The sequence below is a fragment of the Genypterus blacodes genome, unplaced genomic scaffold (assembly GCF_046128005.1).
Source record: "Genypterus blacodes isolate CSIRO-AG114 ecotype Tasmania unplaced genomic scaffold, CSIRO-AGI_Gbla_v1 ptg000022l_1, whole genome shotgun sequence".
Taxonomy (NCBI): Eukaryota; Metazoa; Chordata; class Actinopteri; order Ophidiiformes; family Ophidiidae; genus Genypterus; species Genypterus blacodes.
Genome location: NW_027466835.1, coordinates 742,169 through 766,585, shown reverse-complemented (window position 1 = coordinate 766,585; position 24,417 = coordinate 742,169). Strand labels below are relative to the sequence as shown.

At 45.2% G+C, this 24,417-nt stretch overlaps 3 protein-coding genes and 2 non-coding genes across 7 annotated transcripts in view; all 5 read left to right on the top strand.

Moving 5' to 3' along the window:
• LOC142992403 (myosin-9-like) overlaps window positions 1-14,710 on the top strand; it is a 28,087-nt gene extending 13,377 nt beyond the window's left edge. For both annotated transcript variants that reach the window (XM_076142824.1, XM_076142823.1), the window contains 35 exons: window positions 1,336-1,428; window positions 1,523-1,586; window positions 1,726-1,824; window positions 1,947-2,090; window positions 2,414-2,509; window positions 2,684-2,955; window positions 3,076-3,249; window positions 3,390-3,563; window positions 3,749-3,863; window positions 5,017-5,204; window positions 5,404-5,525; window positions 5,631-5,700; window positions 5,797-5,957; window positions 6,132-6,240; window positions 6,369-6,500; window positions 6,657-6,863; window positions 6,952-7,089; window positions 7,550-7,673; window positions 7,788-7,959; window positions 8,360-8,572; window positions 8,655-8,799; window positions 8,928-9,134; window positions 9,293-9,397; window positions 9,522-9,674; window positions 9,867-10,115; window positions 10,230-10,442; window positions 10,535-10,747; window positions 10,860-11,021; window positions 11,342-11,470; window positions 11,626-11,714; window positions 11,814-11,937; window positions 12,123-12,331; window positions 12,493-12,601; window positions 12,752-12,924; window positions 13,058-14,710. In XM_076142824.1, the coding sequence (XP_075998939.1) occupies window positions 1,336-1,428; window positions 1,523-1,586; window positions 1,726-1,824; window positions 1,947-2,090; window positions 2,414-2,509; window positions 2,684-2,955; window positions 3,076-3,249; window positions 3,390-3,563; window positions 3,749-3,863; window positions 5,017-5,204; window positions 5,404-5,525; window positions 5,631-5,700; window positions 5,797-5,957; window positions 6,132-6,240; window positions 6,369-6,500; window positions 6,657-6,863; window positions 6,952-7,089; window positions 7,550-7,673; window positions 7,788-7,959; window positions 8,360-8,572; window positions 8,655-8,799; window positions 8,928-9,134; window positions 9,293-9,397; window positions 9,522-9,674; window positions 9,867-10,115; window positions 10,230-10,442; window positions 10,535-10,747; window positions 10,860-11,021; window positions 11,342-11,470; window positions 11,626-11,714; window positions 11,814-11,937; window positions 12,123-12,331; window positions 12,493-12,601; window positions 12,752-12,924; window positions 13,058-13,166 (5,256 nt within the window). In that variant the 3' untranslated portion in view covers window positions 13,167-14,710. The remainder of the gene's footprint in view (window positions 1-1,335; window positions 1,429-1,522; window positions 1,587-1,725; window positions 1,825-1,946; window positions 2,091-2,413; window positions 2,510-2,683; window positions 2,956-3,075; window positions 3,250-3,389; window positions 3,564-3,748; window positions 3,864-5,016; window positions 5,205-5,403; window positions 5,526-5,630; window positions 5,701-5,796; window positions 5,958-6,131; window positions 6,241-6,368; window positions 6,501-6,656; window positions 6,864-6,951; window positions 7,090-7,549; window positions 7,674-7,787; window positions 7,960-8,359; window positions 8,573-8,654; window positions 8,800-8,927; window positions 9,135-9,292; window positions 9,398-9,521; window positions 9,675-9,866; window positions 10,116-10,229; window positions 10,443-10,534; window positions 10,748-10,859; window positions 11,022-11,341; window positions 11,471-11,625; window positions 11,715-11,813; window positions 11,938-12,122; window positions 12,332-12,492; window positions 12,602-12,751; window positions 12,925-13,057) is intronic.
• Window positions 14,711-15,568: 858 nt separating this feature from the next.
• Window positions 15,569-19,530, top strand: LOC142992404 (mitochondrial glycine transporter A-like). 2 transcript variants are annotated; one of them, XM_076142826.1, is made up of 8 exons: window positions 15,569-15,883; window positions 16,528-16,629; window positions 17,277-17,401; window positions 17,549-17,633; window positions 17,731-17,910; window positions 18,034-18,202; window positions 18,293-18,456; window positions 18,636-19,530. In XM_076142826.1, the coding sequence occupies exons 2-8, from the start codon at window positions 16,615-16,617 to the stop codon at window positions 18,756-18,758; spliced, it is 861 nt and encodes a 286-aa protein (XP_075998941.1). In that variant the 5' UTR covers window positions 15,569-15,883; window positions 16,528-16,614; the 3' UTR covers window positions 18,759-19,530. The 2 variants fall into 2 exon arrangements, with proteins under 2 accessions (XP_075998941.1, XP_075998940.1); XM_076142825.1 differs by lacking the exon at window positions 15,569-15,883 and having other exon boundaries at window positions 16,335-16,629.
• A 1,877-nt stretch (window positions 19,531-21,407) lies between these two features.
• Window positions 21,408-24,339, top strand: rpsa (ribosomal protein SA). Its single transcript, XM_076142945.1, has 8 exons — window positions 21,408-21,516; window positions 22,061-22,232; window positions 22,370-22,488; window positions 22,751-22,996; window positions 23,364-23,492; window positions 23,579-23,738; window positions 24,077-24,112; window positions 24,200-24,339. The coding sequence occupies exons 2-8, from the start codon at window positions 22,100-22,102 to the stop codon at window positions 24,295-24,297; spliced, it is 921 nt and encodes a 306-aa protein (XP_075999060.1). The 5' UTR covers window positions 21,408-21,516; window positions 22,061-22,099; the 3' UTR covers window positions 24,298-24,339.
• LOC142992770 (small nucleolar RNA SNORA62/SNORA6 family) lies at window positions 22,533-22,672 on the top strand. Its single transcript, XR_012961070.1, has one exon. It is a non-coding gene; the product is annotated as a small nucleolar RNA SNORA62/SNORA6 family (small nucleolar RNA).
• Window positions 23,819-23,957, top strand: LOC142992771 (small nucleolar RNA SNORA62/SNORA6 family). Its single transcript, XR_012961071.1, has one exon. It is a non-coding gene; the product is annotated as a small nucleolar RNA SNORA62/SNORA6 family (small nucleolar RNA).
• Window positions 24,340-24,417: the final 78 nt, after the last annotated feature.

Below are 24,417 nucleotides of genomic sequence, written 5' to 3'. Positions count from 1 at the left end.
AATCCACCCAGACAATAGTGGGACAAGTGGGAGGAAAGCGGAAAGATTATAGCAATTTGTTACCGGTTCTCCTCCAGCCAGTATAAAATCTTGGCGTAAAATCTATTTAAACAACTGTCTGGTTGAATTTGTCATATTTTTGTTTTGCTACATTGTGTTCCCCGAGTCCAAAATATAAGTGTCCTTTGCTCCTACCTTTTTTGCATATGATGTTTTCTTTGGGCAGTGCTTGTGTTGATACAGGCTCTGTCCCCAGCTAATCAAAACCTGTTCAGGAAGAGAGACGCTGATAACCTATTTATCATTCATGGGGATTGATTTCCTGTTTCTGCACACGTGTGTCCTAAATATACACCAAAATGATCGCTTAGGAAGGGATTTTTTTAAAGGATTAGGATTAGTTTTGTAATGACCTTGGTACTTAAGTTTGTGATCTTGGTATCACACAGGAAAGCTGAATAAAAGGACTCATGGATGTCAAATATTAACCGAACCATCCACTGACCTCTGACAGAGAGACTCTTCACCTTTCTCTATCCGTGAATCACTGCAACAGCAAGTGATGCAGTTCTATGTTTTTGCCAGGTGGATCTTGGGTGATCTTCAGCCAAATGGGTGGAAAACCCTTCATATGAAACCCCGGGTAGCTCCCAGGTCTGAAAATGTGCATGCATCTGTATAAATGTGATGCATGAGCGAGACATCGATGAAAAAGCACACATGCTCAACAAAACCATTTTTGGAGAAAATGTGTTCATGCTTGCTCTTTTGCCAGGATGAACCTATATGTACACACCATCCTAAATGGTGAATAATGTGGCTAAGGTGTAATGCATTTGACATAACATGTGGTGTAGACGTGTGCAAAGGCTAACTGTGGTTCAGAATACCTTGGTTGTGAGGGTTTAATGTAAGCATGTCATGTGCTGAGGGCAGGTTTGTTCTGTGCTTGGGGTTCACTGGATTGTTCTGCTGTGGGTATCAGGTGAAGGGTTGAGCGTCATTGGGCCTCTGGGAGTTTGTAAGTTTGTGCACTAACATGTTTTGTGTGGGGGCAAATGCTTTGGTTCAGTGTTTCCGTGTTTTGCTCACGATTACTATAAATGTCTCATCCCTCCTTTGTGACAGCATGTCATTTGTAAATGACATACTGTCTCTTCTGCTTGGAAGTAAGTATATCATGTATAAACAGACATGCTGCTGTGTCATTATACCACAGTAATGAGTGGCAACCACAAGCTCCACAGTGGGATCTACACTCGGGAAGTGTTTGCTGGTGGGAGATGTAAAACACTTTCTCTTCTCCCTGTTTTCCGTTTTCTTTATCTCCACTAGGGGGAGCTGGAGAAGCAGTTGCTGCAGGCGAACCCCATCCTGGAAGCCTTTGGAAATGCCAAGACCGTCAAAAATGACAACTCCTCTCGATTTGTAAGAGTTCAAGCTAGTTGTTGATTTTCACTGGTTTAGGAATGGTTTTGTCACGTGAGTGTTCATTCTTTTGTTTCTTCCCACCCCCTTCTAGGGAAAATTCATCAGGATCAACTTTGATGTCAATGGTTATATTGTTGGTGCCAACATTGAAACCTGTATCCTTCATACTGTCTGTTCAGTTTCTGTTACAGTCCATATTAACCTGAAGTTGTCTCACTACTATGCTCGTGTTGGCTTGTAGAGCTCTGGAATAGCTGCTATCACAAACCTTGTCCTTGACACACTGACCCCTAGACTTGCTGGAGAAATCCCGTGCCATCCGCCAGGCCAAAGAAGAGAGGACTTTTCATGTCTTCTACTATTTGCTCACGGGGGCTGGAGATAAATTGCGCTGTAAGCGACCTATTGCACAAAGCAGTATTGTTTTTGTTTGTCTTGCACACTGATAAGTTTTTGATCTGAAACTTTCTAACTTCCATTTTGCCATTTATCTCCTTCCAACCTTTTTCTCTCAGCTGAACTCTGTCTTGAGGGCTACAACAACTACCGTTTCCTGTCAAATGGAAATGTCACAATTCCTGGGCAGCAGGACAAGGACCTGTTCACAGAGACCATGGAGGCCTTTCGGATCATGAGTATCCCTGAAGACGAGCAGATAGGTAAGGGAGGTGGCATAAAATTCCAGTAGGACCGCCTAGAGCTACTGCCTTGTGGGAAGGCAGTAGCTCAGTGGGTAGAGCTTTGGCTTGGGAACTGGAGGGTTGCCGGTTCGAGTCCCTGCCAAGGTGCCCCTGAGCAAGGCACCGAACCCTCAATTGCTCCCCCCTCTGCGTAGGGTGGTAATGTAATGTAAGTCGCTTTGGATAAAAGCGTCTGCCAAATGCTCGTAACGTAATGTAATGACTTTTTTTCAACCTATTTCTTCAGTACTGCAAAGAAGCTTGTTTGTGTTCCCATTATGATGCAACGTCTCTGTGTGCAGGCATGTTGAAGGTGGTGTCCTCTGTGCTTCAGCTCGGGAACATGAGCTTCAAGAAAGAGCGTCACACAGACCAGGCCTCCATGCCTGACAACACGGGTGAGTTGGAAGTAATCCTTCAGCACACACAGCTGGCTCTGGCATGTTGCCTTGCCCTGCAGAATCTGAACGTCTTGTCCAGTGTTAAGTACAGTATATAAACTAATCAAATCTTCCCCTTTCCTCCTTTTTTTTCTCCTTCCATCTTCCAATGTTCAATTATTTCTTGCACAGCTGCTCAGAAAGTGTGCCACCTTATGGGCATGAGTGTCACAGACTTCACCAGAGCCATCCTGTCACCCAGGATCAAGGTGGGCAGAGACTACGTTCAGAAGGCCCAGACTCAAGAGCAAGCCGAGTTTGCTGTGGAGGCTTTGGCCAAGGCCACGTATGAAAGGATGTTCCGCTGGCTGGTCATGAGAATCAACAAAGCTCTTGACAAGACCAAGAGACAGGGAGCCTCCTTCATTGGCATCCTCGACATTGCCGGCTTTGAGATCTTCGAGGTAAAAGGCTCAGCGAACTGTTCCGACTTACCTCACTGTAACACGACGCATGCAGCTGCACCAATATGCACAAATGTATATTAAAGGTTTTAATGAGCGCATTTCTCGCCATCCTTTCAGCTGAACTCATTCGAGCAGCTGTGCATCAACTACACCAACGAGAAGCTGCAGCAGCTCTTCAACCACACCATGTTCATCCTGGAGCAGGAGGAGTACCAGAGGGAGGGCATCGAGTGGAGCTTCATTGACTTTGGCCTGGACCTGCAGCCCTGCATCGACCTCATCGAGAAGCCTGTGAGACTGCAAATTCGATTCACTTTCCATTCATTTCATTTCCAAGCTCAAATAAAGCATCGGTTGCAGAACAAATGCAAACACACATGTGTATACACACTCGGGCATTAAGGTCTGTACTCTTTCCTCTCTGTGTCTAGGCGAGTCCTCCTGGTATTCTGGCTCTGCTGGATGAAGAGTGCTGGTTTCCTAAAGCCACAGACAAGAGCTTTGTGGAGAAGGTGGCCCAGGAGCAGGGCAAACACCCCAAGTTCCACAAGCCCAAGAAACTGAAGGATGAGGCTGACTTCTGTGTTATGCATTATGCTGGCAAGGTAAACGTGGAGGGTTTGAGAATGCATCCTCATTGGCTGCTTATCCAGCATTGCTTTCACCTTTTGGTTGAATTCCATCATAATATTGGTCTATTTTAGTCTTTTATGCTGCATTTCCTACCTTTTCTCGTACGTTTAATCCCTCATTATTGTAATTTCCTCAACTTAATCTGTCTCTCCCCCAGGTGGACTACAAGGCTGATGAGTGGCTCATGAAGAACATGGACCCTTTGAATGACAACGTTGCCACGCTGCTGAACATGTCCACTGATAAGTTTGTCTCTGAGCTTTGGAAGGATGGTGAGTTCAGCCAGATGATGTGTTCTGGTCACCCAGTATTAGTATTCATTTAGCAGGGGTGGTGTCTTGATATGGAAATATTTTTCCATGGTGGGAATCAGTTTGTTTTGCATTTCATAGTTCTTTCTTTCTCTCTGTTTTGTATCCGGACCTTTGTTTTTACCTTCCAAATCCCATGTGCCGTCCATTTCTTCCTCTGTACGGCCCCATTTTGTCTGTCTGTTATTTCTTTTTCCCAAATTTATTTTCACTGGGTCTCAGAGGTAAAGAATTGTCAGAGAGCCTATTTTTATCGGCGTTTTCCTATTCTACACTCAGACTCAGGTGACCAGGCTTTTCTTTTCATTTCTTCATTTTTTCCCCCCGTCATTCTTTGTCTGTCACATCTTATCCTGACCGTTCTCTCCATTGCTCCGCCCGTCCATTTCTCCTAATGATCAAGCCTAGGTTGAAGTTTACCTTAAGCAGTTTGTTTACAGAAAACCTCAGTAATGTTGTGAGTGCTCTTCTGTGGAGTTCACCAGCTCTGTGTACAGTGAATTCCTGTCTTCTAGTGGTTCTTTCCTCCTGTTGCTTTGTCAATGAACTCTCCTTCTCTCCCTCTGTGAAATAGTGTGGTTTGGGCCCCCTGGTGTTGGTCTTTGGTACTGCAGAGATGGGTATATACTGCATGGGTTTGGTTTGGTTTTGTCATCACCAAAAAACATGACCACTGCAACGCCCCACGTGTGTCACCTCCCCTGAAACACACACACACATTGTAACCACACCTCACATAGTTTGCACTCAAATATCTACTAACGGTTGACATACACAAACACCTTCCACCCACTGCACTGAATTGTTGTGTGACTCTACTCTCCACACACTTCACTGGCTTTTAGCGACTCCCCTCTGTCATCTTCCTTGCGTTCCCCATCCCTCTGCATTCACCGTTTGTGTGGTATTTCACTGGTTGTGGTTTCATGAACATCGTGACCTCGGCTCTCTCCTGGTGTAAGTTTGCCAAGAGGAAGTGGAGGGCCAATGGTCATATTCTTTCTACCCCGTGACGTGCATTTGATTTGAATTTGCATTGTGAAATATTCAAATGATTAAAATGATGTCACTGAAGTTTCTATTCTCTTGTTCCCTCTATTGTTCTTTCTTTCAGTGGACCGTATTGTGGGTCTGGATAAGGTGGCTGGCATGTCGGAGATGCCCGGTGCCTTTAAGACCCGCAAGGGCATGTTCCGCACTGTGGGCCAGCTCTACAAAGAGCAGCTGTCCAAGCTCATGGCCACACTGAGGAACACAAACCCCAACTTTGTCCGTTGCATTATTCCCAACCACGAGAAAAAGGTATTGACACAATAATTTATCTATGTAAATGTTGCAGTTTGATATGTGGAGTATAAACCAATACAAGATAAATGTATGATTCATATGGGTCCCTATCTACCGTTACAAACGTAAACGTATCAGTGAAATGTCTTTGGGTTTTATTGGTGACACTGTTTGGTCGCACTGCTTTTAAACAAAAGTGTCATGTCTCCCCTAGGCTGGTAAACTGGACCCACACCTGGTTCTCGACCAGCTGAGGTGCAATGGTGTTCTGGAAGGGATCCGTATCTGCAGACAGGGATTCCCCAACCGTATCGTCTTCCAGGAATTCAGACAGAGGTGACGGACTTGTACACACACACACACACACACGGTTCCCATTAATGCTGCTTGTTGCCTAGCAGGCATGTGTAAAACAAAAATCCCATCATGTGTCCCGCTCAGGTATGAGATCCTCACTCCCAACGCCATCCCCAAGGGCTTCATGGACGGCAAGCAGGCCTGTGTGCTCATGGTACTAATCTACAATATCCCTACACACACTGTTAAGAATTGACACAAATGAAACCCTCTGCCGTCTGACTGATCAGTACGTATTCTGTCATGTTAGATCAGAAGCCTGGAGCTGGATCCAAACCTGTACCGGATTGGCCAGAGTAAAGTATTCTTCAGAGCTGGAGTCCTTGCTCACCTGGAAGAGGAGAGGGACATGAAGATTACTGACATCATCATCAGCTTCCAGGCCTGGTGCAGAGGCTATATAGCCCGCAGGTAAGAAACCATCTTCACATTGTAGGTTTTCAAGAGTACAGTTTGGATACAGCTGAAGCTACTGAATGCTATGTTAATAAATCATAATAAAAAAGCATAATGGACATAGTCGGCATTTATGTTGTTCCACCTTTCTGTGAAAAGAAAATGAGTGTATATGATATTGCCTTACAGAGCCTTTGCCAAGAGGCAGCAGCAGCTGACTGCAATGAAGGTGATCCAGAGGAACTGTGCTGCGTATCTTAAACTCAGGAATTGGCAGTGGTGGAGACTCTTCACCAAGGTGAAACTTAAGTCTTGATCAGCATATTAGCCAGTGTCTTTGTAACTGAAAAGTCAAAATCTCGCTGTCACCGACTGTGCTTTACTCGTCCTCTCTAACTTCCCCCTCTTTTCACCATTTGTCACCAGGTGAAGCCCCTGCTGCAAGTGAGCAGGCAGGAAGAGGAGATGCTGGCAAAGGATGAAGAGCTCAATAAAGTCAAGGAGAAGCACCTGTTTGCTGAGCAGCAGATCCAGGAAATGGAGGATAAACACCAGCAGGTAAACGTTTAAGTTCTCAGTTATTTTGTCTCCTGTAGGGAGATGAAAGCAAATATTCAGCATCAATCAGTGAATATTGGGAGCTCACCTAACACTTGGCTGCCAGTCTGAGGTTTTCTATACCAAAACAATGGTTTTGCTCTGTTGTGTTTATAGCTGAATGCTGAGAAGATGGCCCTGCAGGAGCAACTGCAGGCAGAAACAGACCTGTGTGCTGAAGCTGAGGAGATGAGAGCCCGTCTGGCTGCAAGGAAGCAGGAGCTGGAGGAAATCCTCCATGACCTGGAGGCTCGTGTGGAGGAGGAGGAGGAGCGAGCCTCTCATCTGTCATCAGACAAGAAGAAGATGCAGCAGAATATCACAGTGAGTAAAGGGAAGCTTCAGTTTATTCATGACCCACCAAAGATTTCCAATTTGGCACAGTCAAACACACCTCTGTTTCTGCACCCAGGACCTGGAGCAGCAGCTGGATGAGGAGGAGGCTGCCAGACAGAAACTCCAGCTGGAGAAAGTCACTGTGGAGGCTAAGATGAAGAAGATAGATGATGATGTTATGGTTCTAGAAGACCAGAATAACAAACTCAACAAGGTTAGGATGACCTACACTACATTATAGTTTCCTGGCTGATGGGGGAGTTCAGCTCTCGACTGGAATATTGATTTCCAGGTTTTCTCTAGATCTAAACACACTGACTAAGTGTATTATGCTTTTATTTGTTAATGTTAATATGATTTGTATCAATCGCATTTCTTTAGGCTTAAGTCTTTTCCCACCTTTGGTTGGACACCTGGCTGGTCAGAGAGAGGCAATCTCACTTTGAATGCCTCCCACAAGTCCTTCCTTACATGTTAAGATTGTTCCTTGATGTCCTAGAGAGCTTGTTTGTTGTTGTGGGCCTTAGAGACATTTGTACTGTATGTGATATTGGGTTTTACAAATTAACTTGGCTTATTATTGGGCAGCGCAAGCATGAATTCCCCTCTTGATACTGAAATCAATGTTGTTGCCCAAGCTCAAGGATGTCAATATTTTATATTTTTGATTATAGGAGAAAAAGCTAATGGAGGAGAGAATTTCTGAGTTCACCACCAACCTGGCAGAGGAGGAGGAGAAATCCAAGAGCCTGCAGAAACTCAAGACTAAACATGAGGCCATGATCACAGACTTGGAGGGTAGGACTGCATATCCATCTGATTCCTCCTACACTCAGGCTGAATATGACGGAGAGGTCTGGTTGTATTTTTTCTCCAGATAATTTATCATTTGTTGTTCTTTCCTTTTGTCAGACCGACTGCGCAGGGAGGAGAAGCAGCGGCAGGAGCTGGAAAAGAACCGTCGCAAGCTGGAGGGCGACGCCACTGAGATCCATGACCAGATTGCTGAGCTGCAAGCCCAGATCGCTGAGCTCCGTGCCCAGCTCGCCAAGAAGGAAGAGGAACTTCAGGCGGCTCTAGCCAGGTGTGTGTGTGTGTGTACACTTTATTACGCTGTAGTCTGCTGGGGGAGCAGCATCGGAGCCAGGGACACCAGCAGACTTGGTAAACTTATTACAGTAACGGATACAGGAGATCCTTCCTGCCTGTTATGTCCCTTTACAACACCTCACCACACAGACGGACATAAATGAATATTTTGTATTTTTACTGCTGTGTTTTTATTTATATTTATTACGACTGTTATGCTGCTGTGACTGAACAATTTCCCTGTCTGTGATAAATAAAGTATCGATGAATCTTAGTCATGAAACATTGCAATATTTGCACGTTAGTTAGCTTGTTTGATTTAGATTATTATTGGCATCTACGGTAATAGCTGTGAGGCATTTTCCTGATGTTTCCGACCTGTTCCTACCTTTAAGGATTGAGGAGGAGGCAGCGCAAAAGAACCTGGCCCAGAAAAAGATCCGCGAGTTGGAGGCCCAGCTCTCTGAGCTACAGGAGGATTTGGAGCTGGAGAGGCAGGCCCGTGTAAAGGCAGAGAAGCACCGCAGGGACCTGGGAGAAGAGCTGGAGGCCTTAAAGACCGAGCTTGAGGACACTCTGGACTCCACAGCCGCTCAGCAGGAACTCAGGTACACATTCTATCTAGGGACAGCTCATCAAAAGATGTATACCACATGGCAAACAAACTAACCCTCTGCTCTTCAACCTCAGGAGCAAGCGTGAGACGGAGGTGGCACATCTGAAAAAGACTCTGGATGATGAGGCCAAAGTCCACGAGCAGCAGCTGGGTGAGATGAGGCAAAAACACGGTCAGGCGTTCGATGAGCTCAATGAGCAGCTGGAGCAGGCGAAGAGGGTAATTTGAATAGTTTCTTTCTCCTTTATCTAGCTTCTGTTTTGATCATTTTCCCCCTTGTGTCTATATCCTGCACATTTTCTTTTTGGCTGTAAAAAACACTCATCCATGTTTAACCCTTCCTGCAGAACAAAGTGTCAATGGAGAAGGCCAAACAGGCTATGGAGTCAGAGAGGAACGAGCTGGTCATCGAGATGCAGACTCTGATGCAGGGTAAAGGAGATTCTGAGCATCGTAGGAAGAAGGCCGAGGGTCAGGTCCAGGAGCTGCAGGTGAAATTTTCCGAGAGCGAGCGCCAGAAGATGGAGTTGGCAGAGAGATTCACCAAAATGCAGGTATAAGACGCAGGAAGTGGAATAGATCTGACTTTACTGACATTTAGTGATATTGGATCACATCTGCTCCATAACTGAGCGTATTGTATAGTGCAAATATGTTTATCTGTCCAAACGGAACATTAAAGGATTTGCCTGCTATTTGTTTTTCACCATAGGCTGAACTGGAAACTGTAAACACGGTGCTGAGCGACGTAGAGGGCAAATCTATCAAGGCAACCAAAGACTGCTCTGTTGTGGAGTCCCAGCTGAATGATGCCACGGTAAACCATCACCCAGCAGACATGACCTGCTCAGAGATTTCACATTACACACACTTCACTTGAGATGTGTCGATGCTGCTTACAACTCTTTAACAGCTTTTACACTTTTGAATGTTTCTAATAGGAACTGCTCCAAGAAGAGACACGCCAGAAACTGTCACTCAACACTCGCCTGCGCCAGATGGAGGATGAACACCTTAACCTGAGAGAACAGCTGGAGGAAGAGGAAGAAGCGAAGAAGACTGTGGAGAAGCAGCTGTTCACAGTGCAGGCTCAGGTATGGTTACAGGCGTCTAATGGTAGCGAAGATCTCAACCTTTGCTCCATAAAACATACGATGGGATGAGATCTTAACATTTGGAAAGCTGTTTGCAGAAAACCGATTTGACTCAACATCTTATACATCATGCAGAACATATGACTTTTACACAGCGTTGAAATGTGAGTGACACCACATCTTCCCCTGTAGCTTGCTGAGCTGAGGAAGAAGGTGGAGCAGGACTCAGGTTGTCTGGAGAGTGCTGAGGAGGGGAAGAAGAGGCTGCAAAGGGACCTGGAGGGAACAAACCAGCGCCTGGATGAGAAATGTTTAGCCTACGAAAAGTTGGACAAAACCAAGACTCGTGTTCAGCAAGAGTTGGATGACCTGCTGGTAGACCAGGACCACCTCAGACAGATTGTGTCAAACCTGGAGAAGAAGCAGAAGAAGTTCGACCAGGTGAGAGAATGTGTATAGTGTTTGGAGGGGACTATGTAAATATCTATTACATCCACATATTGACATTGACAATCTTTTAATACTTTGTCCCATCCCTCCCTTCAATTTCTCCAGATGCTGGCAGAGGAGAAGAACATCTCTGCACGCTATGCAGAGGAGCGTGACCGAGCTGAGGGTGAGGCCAGAGAGAAGGATACCCGGGTACTGTCTTTGACCCGTGAGCTGGAATCTCTGATGGACATCAAGGACGAAGTGGACCGCAACAACAAACTGCTGCGGGCTGAGATGGAGGACCTGGTATCCTCTAAGGATGATGTTGGCAAGAGTGTAAGTCATCTTTAGGCTTCTCCCATTAGTCCCGCATCATACTATCCTCCCCAGACCTACTTCACTGTCCTCCCTCTTCCCGTGTCCTGTAGGTCCATGAGCTGGAGAAGTCCAAACGAGGCATGGAGCAGCAGCTGGATGAGATGAGGACTCAGCTGGAAGAGCTGGAAGATGAACTGCAGGCCACAGAAGATGCCAAGCTGCGTCTGGAGGTCAACATGCAGGCCATGAAGGCCCAGTATGAGAGGGACCTGTCAGGACGGGATGAGATGGGCGAGGAGAAGAAGAGGGCCCTGATCAAACAGGTACTGATAAAATAGAGAGGGCATCCAAGTAACCATTGTTTAGAAGATGTAAGCATATGTAATTATTTTTCTTTGCATTGGGTGACCTTGCTGTTGATAATACGTTCATCAGGTGCGGGAGATGGAGATGGAGCTTGAGGATGAGAGGAAGCAGCGTTCTGGAGCCGTGGCAGCACGCAAGAAGCTTGAACTAGACCTGAAGGAGCTGGAGACGGGTATCGACATGGCCAACAAGAACCGTGATGAGGCCCTGAAACAGCTGAAGAAACTCCAAGTGAGTCAATTCCTGAGAAAAATGCTCTGTAGACTTCAAATAAGATCCATGTTTAACAAACGGACAACAGTTGCGTCTTCTGCCTTAGACGGTTTGTCTTTTATATTGTTGATGGCACTCCGGAAGCCTTTTTAATGGCTTATTGTGTATATCTGGTTTTTATTTTATACTTTCCATTGAAAAGTCCTGCTGTTGTCAGATTATTCATGTTTGAACAGGGTTGAAAAGGAGCATTGAAGCATCAGTACCCATTTAGAAATGAATAAAGACAAACGCAGACAGACTGACTGATCTTTGCTCTTTGTTGTTTTTCTCTCCAGGCCCAGATGAAGGACCTCATCAGGGAGCTGGAGGACACTCGCATGTCCAGAGAGGAGATCCTTGCCGTGAGCAAAGAGTCAGAGAAGAAACTTAAGGGCATGGAGGCTGATATGATCCAGATGCAGGAGGTCAGCATTCACACTTCTTCTCTCTTCTATTTCCCTGCCTCTCTTACTTGTATTTTACAAGTAAATAAACCTTCTCTAAGCACTTAGTCGGAAAAGCCACTTATTTCAAGAGCTGTCGCATATAAACAGTGGCGTTGTTTGTTGATCCTCTGTAGGAGCTGGCAGCTGCAGAGCGGGTGAAGAGACAGGCACAGCAGGAGAGAGACGAGCTCCAGGATGAGATTAACAACCAGTCTGGCAAAAAGTAAGAAGTCTCAGACTCGCATAAAATGATAATGTTGTGTTAATGTCTGAATCAGTTATTATTGACCCAGTTCCCGTATTCCTCGTCTCTCTTTCTCAGCGCCCAGATTGCGGAGGAGAGGAGAAGGCTGGAGGCTCGTATTGCTCAGCTGGAGGAGGAGCTGGAGGAGGAGCAGTGCAACACTGAGCTGGTCAATGACAGGCTGAAGAAAGCCATGCTGCAGGTCTGTAGAGAACCACCTGAATAAGGCTTTGACTTAGTGTGGCTACATCTTACATCTTAAACTATTGGCCCAGTATGAGTTTTAATGTAAAGTTTCTGTAGGCTTTTTCAAACTACAAACATGTTGAACCCTAGTCACAGTGATGTGTTCAGCATAAACTCATGCTTCCCGTCTCACCCCAATAGACTGACCAGATGAATGTGGAGCTGACTGCAGAGCGTAGCTCCTCTCAGCGCGTGGAAGGGGCTCGAGCACAGCTTGACCGTCAGAACAAGGAGCTGAAACTGAAACTGCAGGAGCTGGAGGGAACCGTCAAGTCCAAGTACAAGGCCAACATGGCTGCCCTGGAGGCAAAGATTGCTCAGCTGGAGGAACAATTGGACATTGAGACCAGGTAAAGCCTCTACTGTGGGACATGATGAATAATACAAGTATATATTTATAAATAGGCATGTGGGCCTTTTGGGGATAAACCTTATGATTCATAGTCCATGATTCTGCTGCTGCTGATGGAAATCATTCTTTATTCTAACAAATGTTGTACCCGTGACTTAGAGAGAGACAGGGTGCCTCCAAGCTTGTGAGGCGCACAGAGAAGAAACTGAAGGAGGTCATTCTCCAGGTGGATGACGAGAGACGCAACACAGAGCAGTACAAAGACCAGGTCAGACTTTCTTATGTCACTAATAAGCAGCTTCACACTGGCCTTTTTTGTGTTCTGAATTGTATGAAAGTTATGTTTTGTATCATCAAAATCATCAATACCTTTTCATGTCTAACTCTGTAACTCTGTATTCTGCATTTGTGTCTTAAGGTAGATAAGTTGAACTCTCGCATGAAGCAGCTGAAGCGTCAGCTTGAGGAGGCTGAGGAAGAGGCTCAGAGAGCCAATGCCAACCGCAGGAAACTCCAGAGGGAGCTGGAGGACGTCACAGAGTCCGCAGATGCCATGAACCGCGAAGTCAGCAGCTTGAAGAGCAAACTCAGGTGGGCAAAAGAGAAAATAGATCAACTTCAAACCATAAACTTAAACTGTATTAAGTGACTAGTATTTACTTTGTCTTGCAAGTTTCAATTTCCTAGTTGCTGTCCTTCTCACTGATGCTATTCCCTGTTTTAGGCGTGGCGACCTCCCCTTCACCATACGGCGTGTTGTCGCCCGCGCTGGGGGCGAAAGTGACGAGGAGAGCGAGCCCAAGGGCGACACCCCCGAGCCCAAACCTGAATGAACAGCCAACAGTGCCCGCTTACCCCTTAGAGGATTTGAACTGCAACATAAGTAGACGCAAATACATATATGAGCAAACATTACTGTATTTACAGAAGGGAGAGCAAACGTATAAACCAGAGGCAGGGATTAGGGTCGTTCTTCCCAGTCTAGCCTTGTGTCAGCCTCTCACTCCCAGATCTGTTTAACATTGACAATCTATGCATTCTTGATACATTTTCACACACAAAGCCAGTAAACTGGGACAATCTTGCTGACATGCATGCATTATTTTGGGCCAAAATTCTGTTCTTGAGCTTAATTTTTCATTATCTGGGGTGGGGGGTGGGGGAGGGGTATTTTTGTAAGCAAACATTCCAATTGTAACCGCTCGGATTGAGCATCTATTTTTGTAATTGAAGGAAGACTAAACGTAAATGAAGAGAGGGAGTACTGGAAGGGGACCAAAGTCAAATCTCACTATATAATTGTATTTTATGCAAAGGTTTTTATAATGGTTAAGTATGGAAGTTCTACATGTTTATTATGGCTCTCGCTCGTGCTGTTACCTCAATTTATAATGGAGGTTTATGTGCTGCAATGTATTCTATCAATTTAGCTGCGGTTTGTTCTCGACATGTGATAAAGCTTTTGGGCTGGATAATGCAAGAGTTAATTCAGAGGCAAGTTTCCATACAGTGACAAAATTGGAGACGCATTGACATACTTAAGGTATCTGATCGTACCTGTGCTTAATCTTTCTTCATTTTGCACTGAGATATGAACGAATAACTTAAGCCTATACATTATATACCACTGCATTAAAGCATTTAATTCATATATTGAAGGAGAGGACAGACATGTCAAACAGAAGCTTGTAAATTTCAGAACGACCATGGACATGCTAGTCGACGCCAACATTCACTAAAGCCTTAAGCACAACTGAATTATAATGGGAAGGGTTGTTGGCTTTTTTTCTGGACATGCATTGATTTATGTTTATCACTATCAGTGTTTTTGTTATGTGCAGGGTAAAACTTAAAAGGGGGTGATGGGGTAGTTTATTGCTCACAGCACACACACTGTATTCTCAGGGCACAGCTTGATGAAGGAGCAACAGCTGAGGTTGTTACAAACTAAAGGCAGATTCAGTAGTTTGATGCCATATAATGTAGATTTTGGGACATAGCCTTGTATGTCATCTCTGTAGCCTATATACTTTACTGTAAAGGCTCGATACAGACATGAGGAGTTGTCAGAGGATTCTTTTCTGCAAACAATGCAAGGATCTAAGACCGGGAAGAAACCCTCGCAGGCTGTGCTCAGGGGAGGCTTTTGGCTCACACTGCTGGGAAGTGAGAGGAATGTGTTGTTACAAAGAAAACGGTCACAAAATTAAAGGATTGCTCAATTTCACACTTTAAAGAAAATCCAAATGAAGAGAAAGTGAACCAGAAACTGCATCTCCTGTTATTCTTTTGTCATGTTTAATGTCTGTCTGCACCTCTGAAATCATCAGTTGTGACATGGTGGTATATGGCAATAAAGAGGCTTTCTAAACTGCTACCTCCGGACCACGTGTCTTAATCCTTTCATACCCTAAAAGGTTGTTTTTGATATGACGTAGTCTCACCTAAAGGGGGCACTCCGGTGCTTTATTTTTATCATCAACACAAGCAAGTCAGAACCGGTTTCGCCTCAGAGTAATCGGTCAAGAAAGATGGAGAAGTTCGAGGTAAGAACAGAGTAAATGTATCACCTTTAACTGATGATCTGTCTGATCAGCCCAATTTCCCCTATAAAAACTACCGTTTATCATTTAGATGGAAAAGATGGTCACTGCTTGTAGTGAATACAACATAAAAAGTGTTAACAATCCTCAAGTTTTATCTTCATTCTCTTGGGTTTGCTTAGGTTTTAGAATTGGAACGGATCTGTTGAGAATCTAGTCACAATACAATAAAAGTGTAGAAATGTTTAATTGTTCAAACTGACGAGAATTGAACGACAATTTGTAGGATAACACTGCACTATTTGAAACCATATTTCCCTGTCTTTGTCTTTATGTGGGACATTTATAAGGCAACGTCATTTTTTGAGTAACATCAATAGGAGTTTGGAACAATGTGACGAATCAATGAATTGTATTTCATCAGTGAAGCGAACACCATGTGGCACTGTTTTAGAATACTAAGTTTCTGTCTTGTTAACAAATTGCATGGTCGCATTTTAAAGCCTCTACTACATGAACTAAAAACCCTTAAATGCTGCGTGAAATCAGATTTGTGCGTAAATCGTAAAAAAAGTGAACCTTCCAAATCTTTCAGCTGACATTCAAGATGGCCAATCAGGAGCCAGAAGTGGACTGAGTGGGCGGGGTTTCAACGCAGTTACGACACCGCGTCACCAAACAGGAACCGGCCGGTTTCACTCACGTCCCCAACTTTTACATCAGCCGTCTGCTGCGTCCACTTAAGGAGTTAAAACGGGGCGCTCTGGTGGTTCTGGCTCTGATCTGGACGCCATAGCGACTCAGAGGGATTTACACGGAGACTGGACCGGTTTGCTGTGAGTGTGGGCGAAAATAACCGTCAATGCGACACGCAGGAAGAGGTGGAACCAAGGAAGTCACTTATTCAACATTGCTTTCGTGTTTTATTGAATGTAATTGAACCATAACCATCATGGCTGTCACGCACTGCTGAGGAGTTATCACAGCAACACTACAGATAAGATATGGTAAGTCTAATGAATGCGCCATTAATAAGTAGAACATGTTTTCAAATGAATCCCCCTTATTTATGATTCACATCCTCACGTAAGTGCAGTAGTGCAGTAGACAGTAGTATCCGTAGACATTCGAGTATATTTAAAACATTCGTAAATGGGTTTTTTATAATACAAAACATTTTAAATATTCCTTTGAGTATTGTTTTAGTCTTTAGTCTCTGTAAATTTGGCCATATTGCTCCAACTTTTAATTTTGTACTTTTGTGTTATTTTCTTGACCTCCATTTGCCCTTATTTGGGCTCCTAAATTTAAATCTTGTCTAAATCTAATTCAGATGACTCCAATCCAAGCTCGTGCTCACATGGAAAACGTGCACAAGATCCAGACATCCTAATATGAAGCATGATGCAGTTCGGTTCGTTAATGAATAGCAGCGTCTTGTGCTGGTTGGTTACAAATGGGAAGCACGATGTTGGGCGGGCAGTGTGTGTGTTTGTGTGTGTACGCGATCCATGGCAGTTTAAAGTAGTGTGTACCCTCTCCCATCATCCATTGTGAGAGAGTCCGTTGCTGGCTGACATTGGAGACGTTTAGTGTTGTTTAAAAGGATGAAAGCAGGAGTACATTAACGTCTCTGTGCTCCTCTGGTCAGGTCTGAGTCACAGAGCACAGGTGGGAGAAGAAAACCAAGAATTTGTGCCTTGAGAAATCCGACTTTGTCCTTCAGAAGAGCGGAAAAATGGAACTCTCACTGGTGAGTCTGAACTTCCTTCTTGTTCCTTTAAGGATTCCATCCTGATCTTGTCCTTTTTACAGTTCATGTGGTGTTTCTACACGGGTTTCCATTTTTCTACACACAACAGATAATATAATTGTTTTAATTTGAAAAACAGATAAGTTATTTACAATTTATTTTTCTGCACGCCTTTTCTTTTACATTGTGTGTGTGTGTGCGTGAGGGGTTGTGAGCAGGGGACATCTTGTTACGATGTCTTTTGTATCTAATCTAAGGTCAGCGCATCCTGTCTGACTGGTCAAAGCTCACTGCTGACTGATAAGGTTACTACAGGGTGTCGTGGTAACCTCGCTTCGCGCCGTCTGATCTGCAGCTACTGTCTTCCTGAAGTCAGCGCCTTTATAAGGGCATTACATGGATTATTAAATGACATCATGTAATGTAAAAAATATCCATGACATCATAGCTGAAATGTAGAGAGAAAGTCCCAGACTAGAAATGATGCCATTATTTGAATGTTGACCTATGGAACGTTTTTCAGGACATTCAGTTAATTCCTCTCCCTCCCTCTCTCTCTCTCTGTCTCTCTCTCTCTCTCTCCCCCCCCCCCTGTCTCCCCCTCTCTCTCTCTCTCTCACTCTCTTCCCCCCATGTCTCCCCCTCAGGCTCACCCGGCCATCAAAGCCTTCATGTGCGGCTCCCTCAGTGGGACCTGCTCCACGCTGCTTTTCCAGCCTCTGGACCTCGTCAAGACCCGACTGCAGACGTTGCAGAGTGGCATGCAGCCCGGGTGAGAGAGAGAGACACACACACACACACACACACACACACACACACACACACACACACACACACACACACACACACACACACACACCATAGGTCAGTCAGTCAGGCGTCACAGGTTACCTCAATATTCCATTTGTTCCCTCTTCAGCTCAGCCAGAGTGGGGATGTTCACAGTGTTCCTGAGTGTGGTGCGGACAGAGAGGCTGCTGGGACTGTGGAAAGGCGTTTCACCAGTAAGAGCGTCTCAATGTCACTCTAACAACCTCATCTGATGGTTATTTGTTTGAGTGCGCCAAGTGACTCTGCTCTCTTCCTCCCGCGCTCCTCCAGTCCTTCGTCCGGACCATCCCAGGCGTGGGCCTCTACTTCAGCACCTTCTACTCTCTGAAGCAACACTTCTTCCAGGAGAGGAGACCCGGGGCCATAGACGCCGCGCTGCTGGGGGCCGGGGCCCGAACTGTGGCAGGGGTCCTCATGCTGCCCGTCACCGTCATTAAGACGCGCTTTGAGGTCAGCAGGGAGCTTTGAGTGCGATGGACCAAACAGTCCAAACACCCACTGTGGGTCGTGTGTCGTCTCCCAGAACAATCGGCTTCCTTTAAACACATTTTATCTGCTTTGTCTGGTTCATAGAGTGGCCAGTATCGCTATGGCAGCGTGGTGGGGGCTCTGCGCAGTGTGTGTCAGACCGAGGGGCCCAGGGCTCTGTTCTCTGGACTGATGGCCACGCTGCTCAGGGACGTTCCCTTCTCCGGCATCTACGTGATGTTCTACAGCCAGACCAAGGCCTCCATGCCAACGGGTGAGAGGCTGATGATGAAACATTAGGGTTGCAGGCGAGGAGGCGATGTGATCGTGTGTGATTCAATTCTGTATCCTGATCTTCCCTCAGAGGTCAGGGAGTCGGTGTACGCCCCCCTGGCAAACCTCAGCTGCGGGGTCCTGGCAGGTGTGCTGGCCTCGCTGATCACGCAACCTGCTGATGTGGTCAAAACACACATCCAAGTGTCCAATCCACAGCTCAGGACAGCAGAGGCCATCAGAATCATCTTCACGGTAACTCTCCAGCTCTAACGCACACACACACGCACGCACGCACACACACACACACACACACACACACACACACACACACACACACACACACACACACACACACACACACACACACACACACACACACACTGTGATGTGATCAACTTCCATCTGACCCCTCCTCCTCCTCTTCCTCACAGGAACGTGGGTTTCAGGGATTCTTCACGGGAGCCGTTCCACGCTCGCTGAGGAGGACCATGATGGCCGCCATGGCGTGGACAGTGTACGAGCAGATGATGGCTCGCCTGGGACTGAAGTCATGAGCGTGATCGACGGTGAGACGCCCGTGTGAGGAGAAAACAACATAAGTCAAGACGCCGCCAAGACAGTAAGGACGGGAAGAGAGGTGGCGGATGTGTGAAGACCTTTGCTTTGCACCGATTCAGGGACTTGATTTGAAGATGAACCAGACCACCTGCTCCGCTCACTGGACACGTTCACACCTGTATCAGGATAACAAACTAACATGAAACAGCCAGCCGTTGTTATTTTGGACGTATAGAGTGTGAACTTAAGCAGGCCGTCTGGAAAAGCACATGAAAGAGAGGCAGTGACCTCAGAGGGCTCCCCCGTGTGTGTGTGTGTGTGTGTGTGTGTGTGTGTGTGTGTGTGTGTGTGTGTGTGTGTGTGTGTGTGTGTGTGTGTGTGTGTGTGTGTGTGTGTGTGTGTGTGTGTGTGTGTGTGTGTGTGTGTGTGTGTGTCTCTTTATAAATACACTGCGTTGATGCTACTGTATGTTCACAACACTATTTCTTATCTTGTTTTTCTCTGGACTCCTGGTCATTAACTGAGATTTTTTTAATGTGCCTCTAGGGATTCCATTGCTTTATTATTGAAAGGATAAAGCTTATGTAATGCACTTTAACCTTGCTGCTCTGTTATGGCCATTGGCAAAGTTTCAAACCTTTGTAGATGAACTGAAGGCTTTTGTTTTTTCTCTTTGAGTATTTTTTGTAATGTTTAGGCTTGAAGTGTAAAAAAAAAGTATTTAACTTTTTTTAATAAGAACTAAATGCCTTGTTTGTGTGAATGGAACACGAGTTTTCACTTTCTTCATTCTGTGCTCGCCTGCTTCCTCGTCGCTGTCAATGATTCTGATCTGAAGCTTGACCTCTGACCCGCAGTAAAGATACAGCCGCTGTTTGTTATGACACAGGAAAAGTGTGATCGGGTCAGAGTGACCAGACGAGATCTGAAGCTTTTGTCCCCCCAAGCACTTAATCTGTGTCCTACTTCATGACACGCACCACCACAAATCTGCTGAATCATCCTTATCTATATTTCTGGTGGTGTAAACACAATAGCACTGCCTCTCTTAAAGTTATGAAGTATTTGACTCAAGTTAATACATATGAGACATAATGAGTCAAATTGGTAATTAGATAAACCCTGATACCTACAGTGTTACAAGTAGTCTAATAGCTGATTAGTGTAGAAGTTTAACCAATCTGTTTTGTAGTGCAGTGAAAGTAGGAGTGAGTCTGAGCCTTACTTTGGTCTGAGTCACGCTAGATGATATGGAACATTTCACTGGAAGTGGTGGAAAGAATTTGGGACACGACCAAAAGATTAGCGAGACATAAATGATCCGTTTATTGCAGCTGTCTGCCAGAACACGAAGGCCAAAGACTTATCAGAGGGCTGCAGCCAGTCACAGATAAGCAGCACAGGAGGAGTGGTGCCTTTACATCAAATAGGAGCTCAGCACAGCCAGTAAAAGTTTGTCAGGCAAGAGGAAACAATTGTGCTGTTTCATTTGATTTGTTTTCTATACATATGTGCTAAATAAATGAGCCAAAGAAAGAAGTCAGTTTTTGGTGTATTTTTCAAGAGGATCCATGTTTCAGTATTGATCCGATATTGAAAACTTTACTACATCAAAAGTTAATGCAATCATCTCTACGCACTTATGGTAAATTGAACATGTGTGCTTGGATATGATAAATAAACAATGACAACTTCAATATTCTCTCTTTGTCCAAGCAGATTTTCTGTAAACATAGCAATTTTCTTGAATTTATGAGGTGGGTGTTGAATGTTCTTTGACCGTCCAATAAAATAATCTTAACTCATAAATCAGGAACAAATAAAGTATCTAAAAATAGCCATTTATCCAACAGGTGTATCAACCCTTTCCACTCTTTTGGATTAATATAAAAGTTGTCATCAAACATATTAACAGTATTATAAGGAGCACAATACCTGTGTGAAAATGTGACACAAACACAATTAATAAGTTTTAGCATCATTAATCTTTGTCAGGAAAGGAAACAATCCATACTACGATTGATGTATTTGACACGTGGTGTTAGGGTTAGTTTAGATCAATCGCAACATCTGAAAAACAAATGTATGTTCTCGGGGTAACATTGAGAATGAATCATAGTCCATAGTCTGAACTCCCTGTTCCAGATTGTTTTGATCATTTCCACATGCTGTGTTTTAACTGTGTCACTTCCCAGAACACACCATGTTCTAATCAATCTCTAGTAGCCTTATTTGTAAGATCCATCTCCACTATGTCCTTGACCCTCATCCAAACGCAACCCCATCAAATTAACAAGCATTCTAATGCACCACAGCGTCTGAAAACACTCTTATTTAAGTCTACGCTGTCCTTGTTTGTTTACATCAGATGTAGTCCATTTATGACTGCTTACTTCTCCAAGCACATTAAACCAAATTCTTTTAAAACATTTTTCAACTTTGCTGCAATCCCACTGTGTACATATTATCTCCTACTCTTTATCTCTGGCAAATAACGTTGCACAACACAGTCAGCTTTTCATCGTCTCAGCATTGTCTTAATATGGTCTTTCCATCCCTATTGTCTTAATATGGGGTTACCCATCCGACTGCACGGAGAGGCACACAACACCATCTAGCGACGGAACTCGAGAACTGCGGCTATTAATTCCAACCAATCAGACGCTTGGATATGCGGTATAAATTTGACGTCATTTCCTCTAAGCGCCCTCTTTTACACCGTGTGGTCAGACTTCCATACGGCTTTGTTTCGTGGTGAGTTTAAACCAGCCTTATTATTGCAAACAGAACCTTAAATGTGTAATAAACGTATAATAAAGCATAATAATACCTTTAAGCATTTAAAAGAGAAGTATATGACCGAGCTGCTCCGTTAGTTTAGCCTGAAACCGTCCGTTTGCGAATTATGCTAAGTGCAATGCTAACGTTAGCCACCGACACGCGGACGCTTCCCGTGCTCCGCATTTCCGCATCAAATTAATTTTCACATTATCATGTTAAGTGTTTGTACAATACATATACATTTTACAGAATACGTTATGTTAAGGTCTATAACACATTTAGATCAGTTCTGATGTTACCTTAAAGACCCAGGCTAAAGTCCCCGGATGTTGGAGTGATGGACTGCGGTTGAAGTCAAACAAAATGTAACGCGGAGACCCGTCCTGCTCTTATTCAGAGATGCAACATATTACACTTTATATTAAAACATTTCTTTACCTCTATTGCATCTTAGATTACTTTGAACACGTGCGGTATGTATATAACTCTTACCCCTGTATTCCTTCCTCCTTTCCAGCTCTCCCGTCTAATTCGTAACGCAGGGAAAGCGGTCACGATGTCCGGAGGTCTAGATGTCCTTCAAATGAAGGAGGAGGATGTGCTGAAGTTCCTGGCAGCAGGAACCCACCTGGGAGGTACCAACCTGGACTTCCAGATGGAGCAGTATGTCTACAAGAGGAAAAGTGACGGTGAGTGTCTGAATACTGTGGGAAGTTGAGATCTGAGCAATAGCTTTTTTTCACCTATACTCCGCTTAGGTTGCACACAAATCCACAGGCTGAACAAATGGATATCTAAAGTAAAGTGTTCTGTGTTTAATGGGCAGGTGTGTACATCGTCAACCTGAAGAAGACCTGGGAGAAGCTGCTGCTGGCTGCCAGGGCCATTGTTGCCATTGAGAACCCAGCTGATGTGTGCGTCATCTCATCCAGGAACACCGGACAGGTATGAGACTGCAATGCTGCTGCTTGTGTTATGGCTGTTTAATGTATGCACACTGTTAAAGCCAGGCACTGACGTCGGTGTTTAGGTGTCGGAAGTGTGCCAGAGTGACTTGGCCGGGTTTTCGCTAACACTATGAGGACGGCTGTCCTATGACTAGCGTTTGATAGTGACCTGAGCCACAACTGCCAACTTCATGATGTAAGACCACAGATGAGGGGAAGGTTCAATATATTTGACTTACAATCCTCTGTTTCCCCTGTAGAGAGCAGTGCTGAAGTTTGCCTCTGCCACCGGTGCCACCACCTTCCACGGTCGCTTCACCCCTGGTACATTCACCAATCAGATCCAGGCAGCTTTCAGAGAGCCCCGCCTCCTGATCGTGACAGATCCCCGTGCCGACCACCAGCCACTGACTGAGGCCTCATACGTCAACATCCCCACCATCGCCCTGTGCAACACCGACTCCCCGCTGAGATACGTGGACATCGCTATCCCCTGCAACAACAAGGTGACTCATGAATGGACATCTGCTCATGTCAAACTGAAATCTGTTAGCAGGTGGTTGATGTACCTCTGTGCTTCAGTGAAGAGTCAGACTAGGTTTTTGTTAAGTCTGTCTCCTGCACACAGTTAGAGCCCGGTGCTGTCCTGTCAGTGCAGTTCTGGGTGTAGGACGTGTGCTAAAGAAATGCCTGACCTTTCTTATCCCCTTTCTGAAGTACTGAGGTCAGGGGGGTGAAGGTCTTGCTACAGAACATAGCTCAATGTGTCAGGCTTCATGTATTATGGTTCCACCGACCAAGCAAGTTGATGAGAATAAGCAGTGATGGTCAATGTTTGTATGCAGTGATTAAACATGTTTGAACCGTGTGCAGGGTCACCACTCTGTGGGTCTGATGTGGTGGATGCTGGCCAGGGAGGTTCTCAGGATGAGGGGAACCATCTCCAGGGATCACCCATGGGAGGTCATGCCTGATCTCTACTTCTACAGGGACCCTGAAGAGGTAAGACGTGTTGCAGTGTTCCATAAGCAGCTTTTATTAATTGCTCCTATTGTTTCTAATCACTCTGACGTATGTGCTCTGTGCAGATTGAGAAGGAGGAGCAGGCGGCTGCTGAGAAGGCTGTTGGAAAGGAGGAGTTCCAGGGCGAGTGGAGCGCCCCAGCGGCTGAGTTCACCCAGCCTGAGGTGGCTGATTGGTCTGAGGGTGTCGCTGTGCCCTCTGTGCCCATCCAGCAGTTCCCTGCACGTAAGTTGACTTGCTGTCATTGATCCAGACTTGGGCTAGAATTCTGCTGCTTGTGTAATTGAGGTTAGGTCTCTGCCCTGTACGCACACTGTTAAAGCCAGGCACTGACGTCGGTGTTTAGGTGTCGGAAGTGTGCCAGAGTGACTCGGCCGGGTTTCGCTAACACTATGAGGACGTCTGTCCTATGACTAGGGTTTGATAGTAACCTGAGCCACAACTGTTAAATTCATGATGTAAGACCACAGATGAGGTGGAAGTTGTTTTATTAGATTTGACAGTGCTGTTGATCATTTAAAGTGACTTTACCCAAAAGCATAACTTGGATCTCTACCTTTCAGCTGCTGCACCTGTCAAGACCGGTGAGACCTTCCCTGGTGAGTTATGTTATCAGTCATCATTCAAACATGTCAGCTGTGTACTTTTTAATAGCTAGATGTTAATGTTTGTGTTGTATCTTTCAGCTGAGGACTGGAGCACCCAGCCCGCCACAGAGGACTGGTCCACCGCCCCCACTGCCCAGGTGTCTGAGTGGGGTGGTGCCACCGCTGACTGGTCTTAAATGACTGCAAATAAAATGGCTGTTTTTTACAGTTTAACTTCATATGTGTGTTGATTCATTTGACATTTACTCAAATCCGGTGTCTGCTCCATTGTCAACAAAGGGATTCATCAAACTACT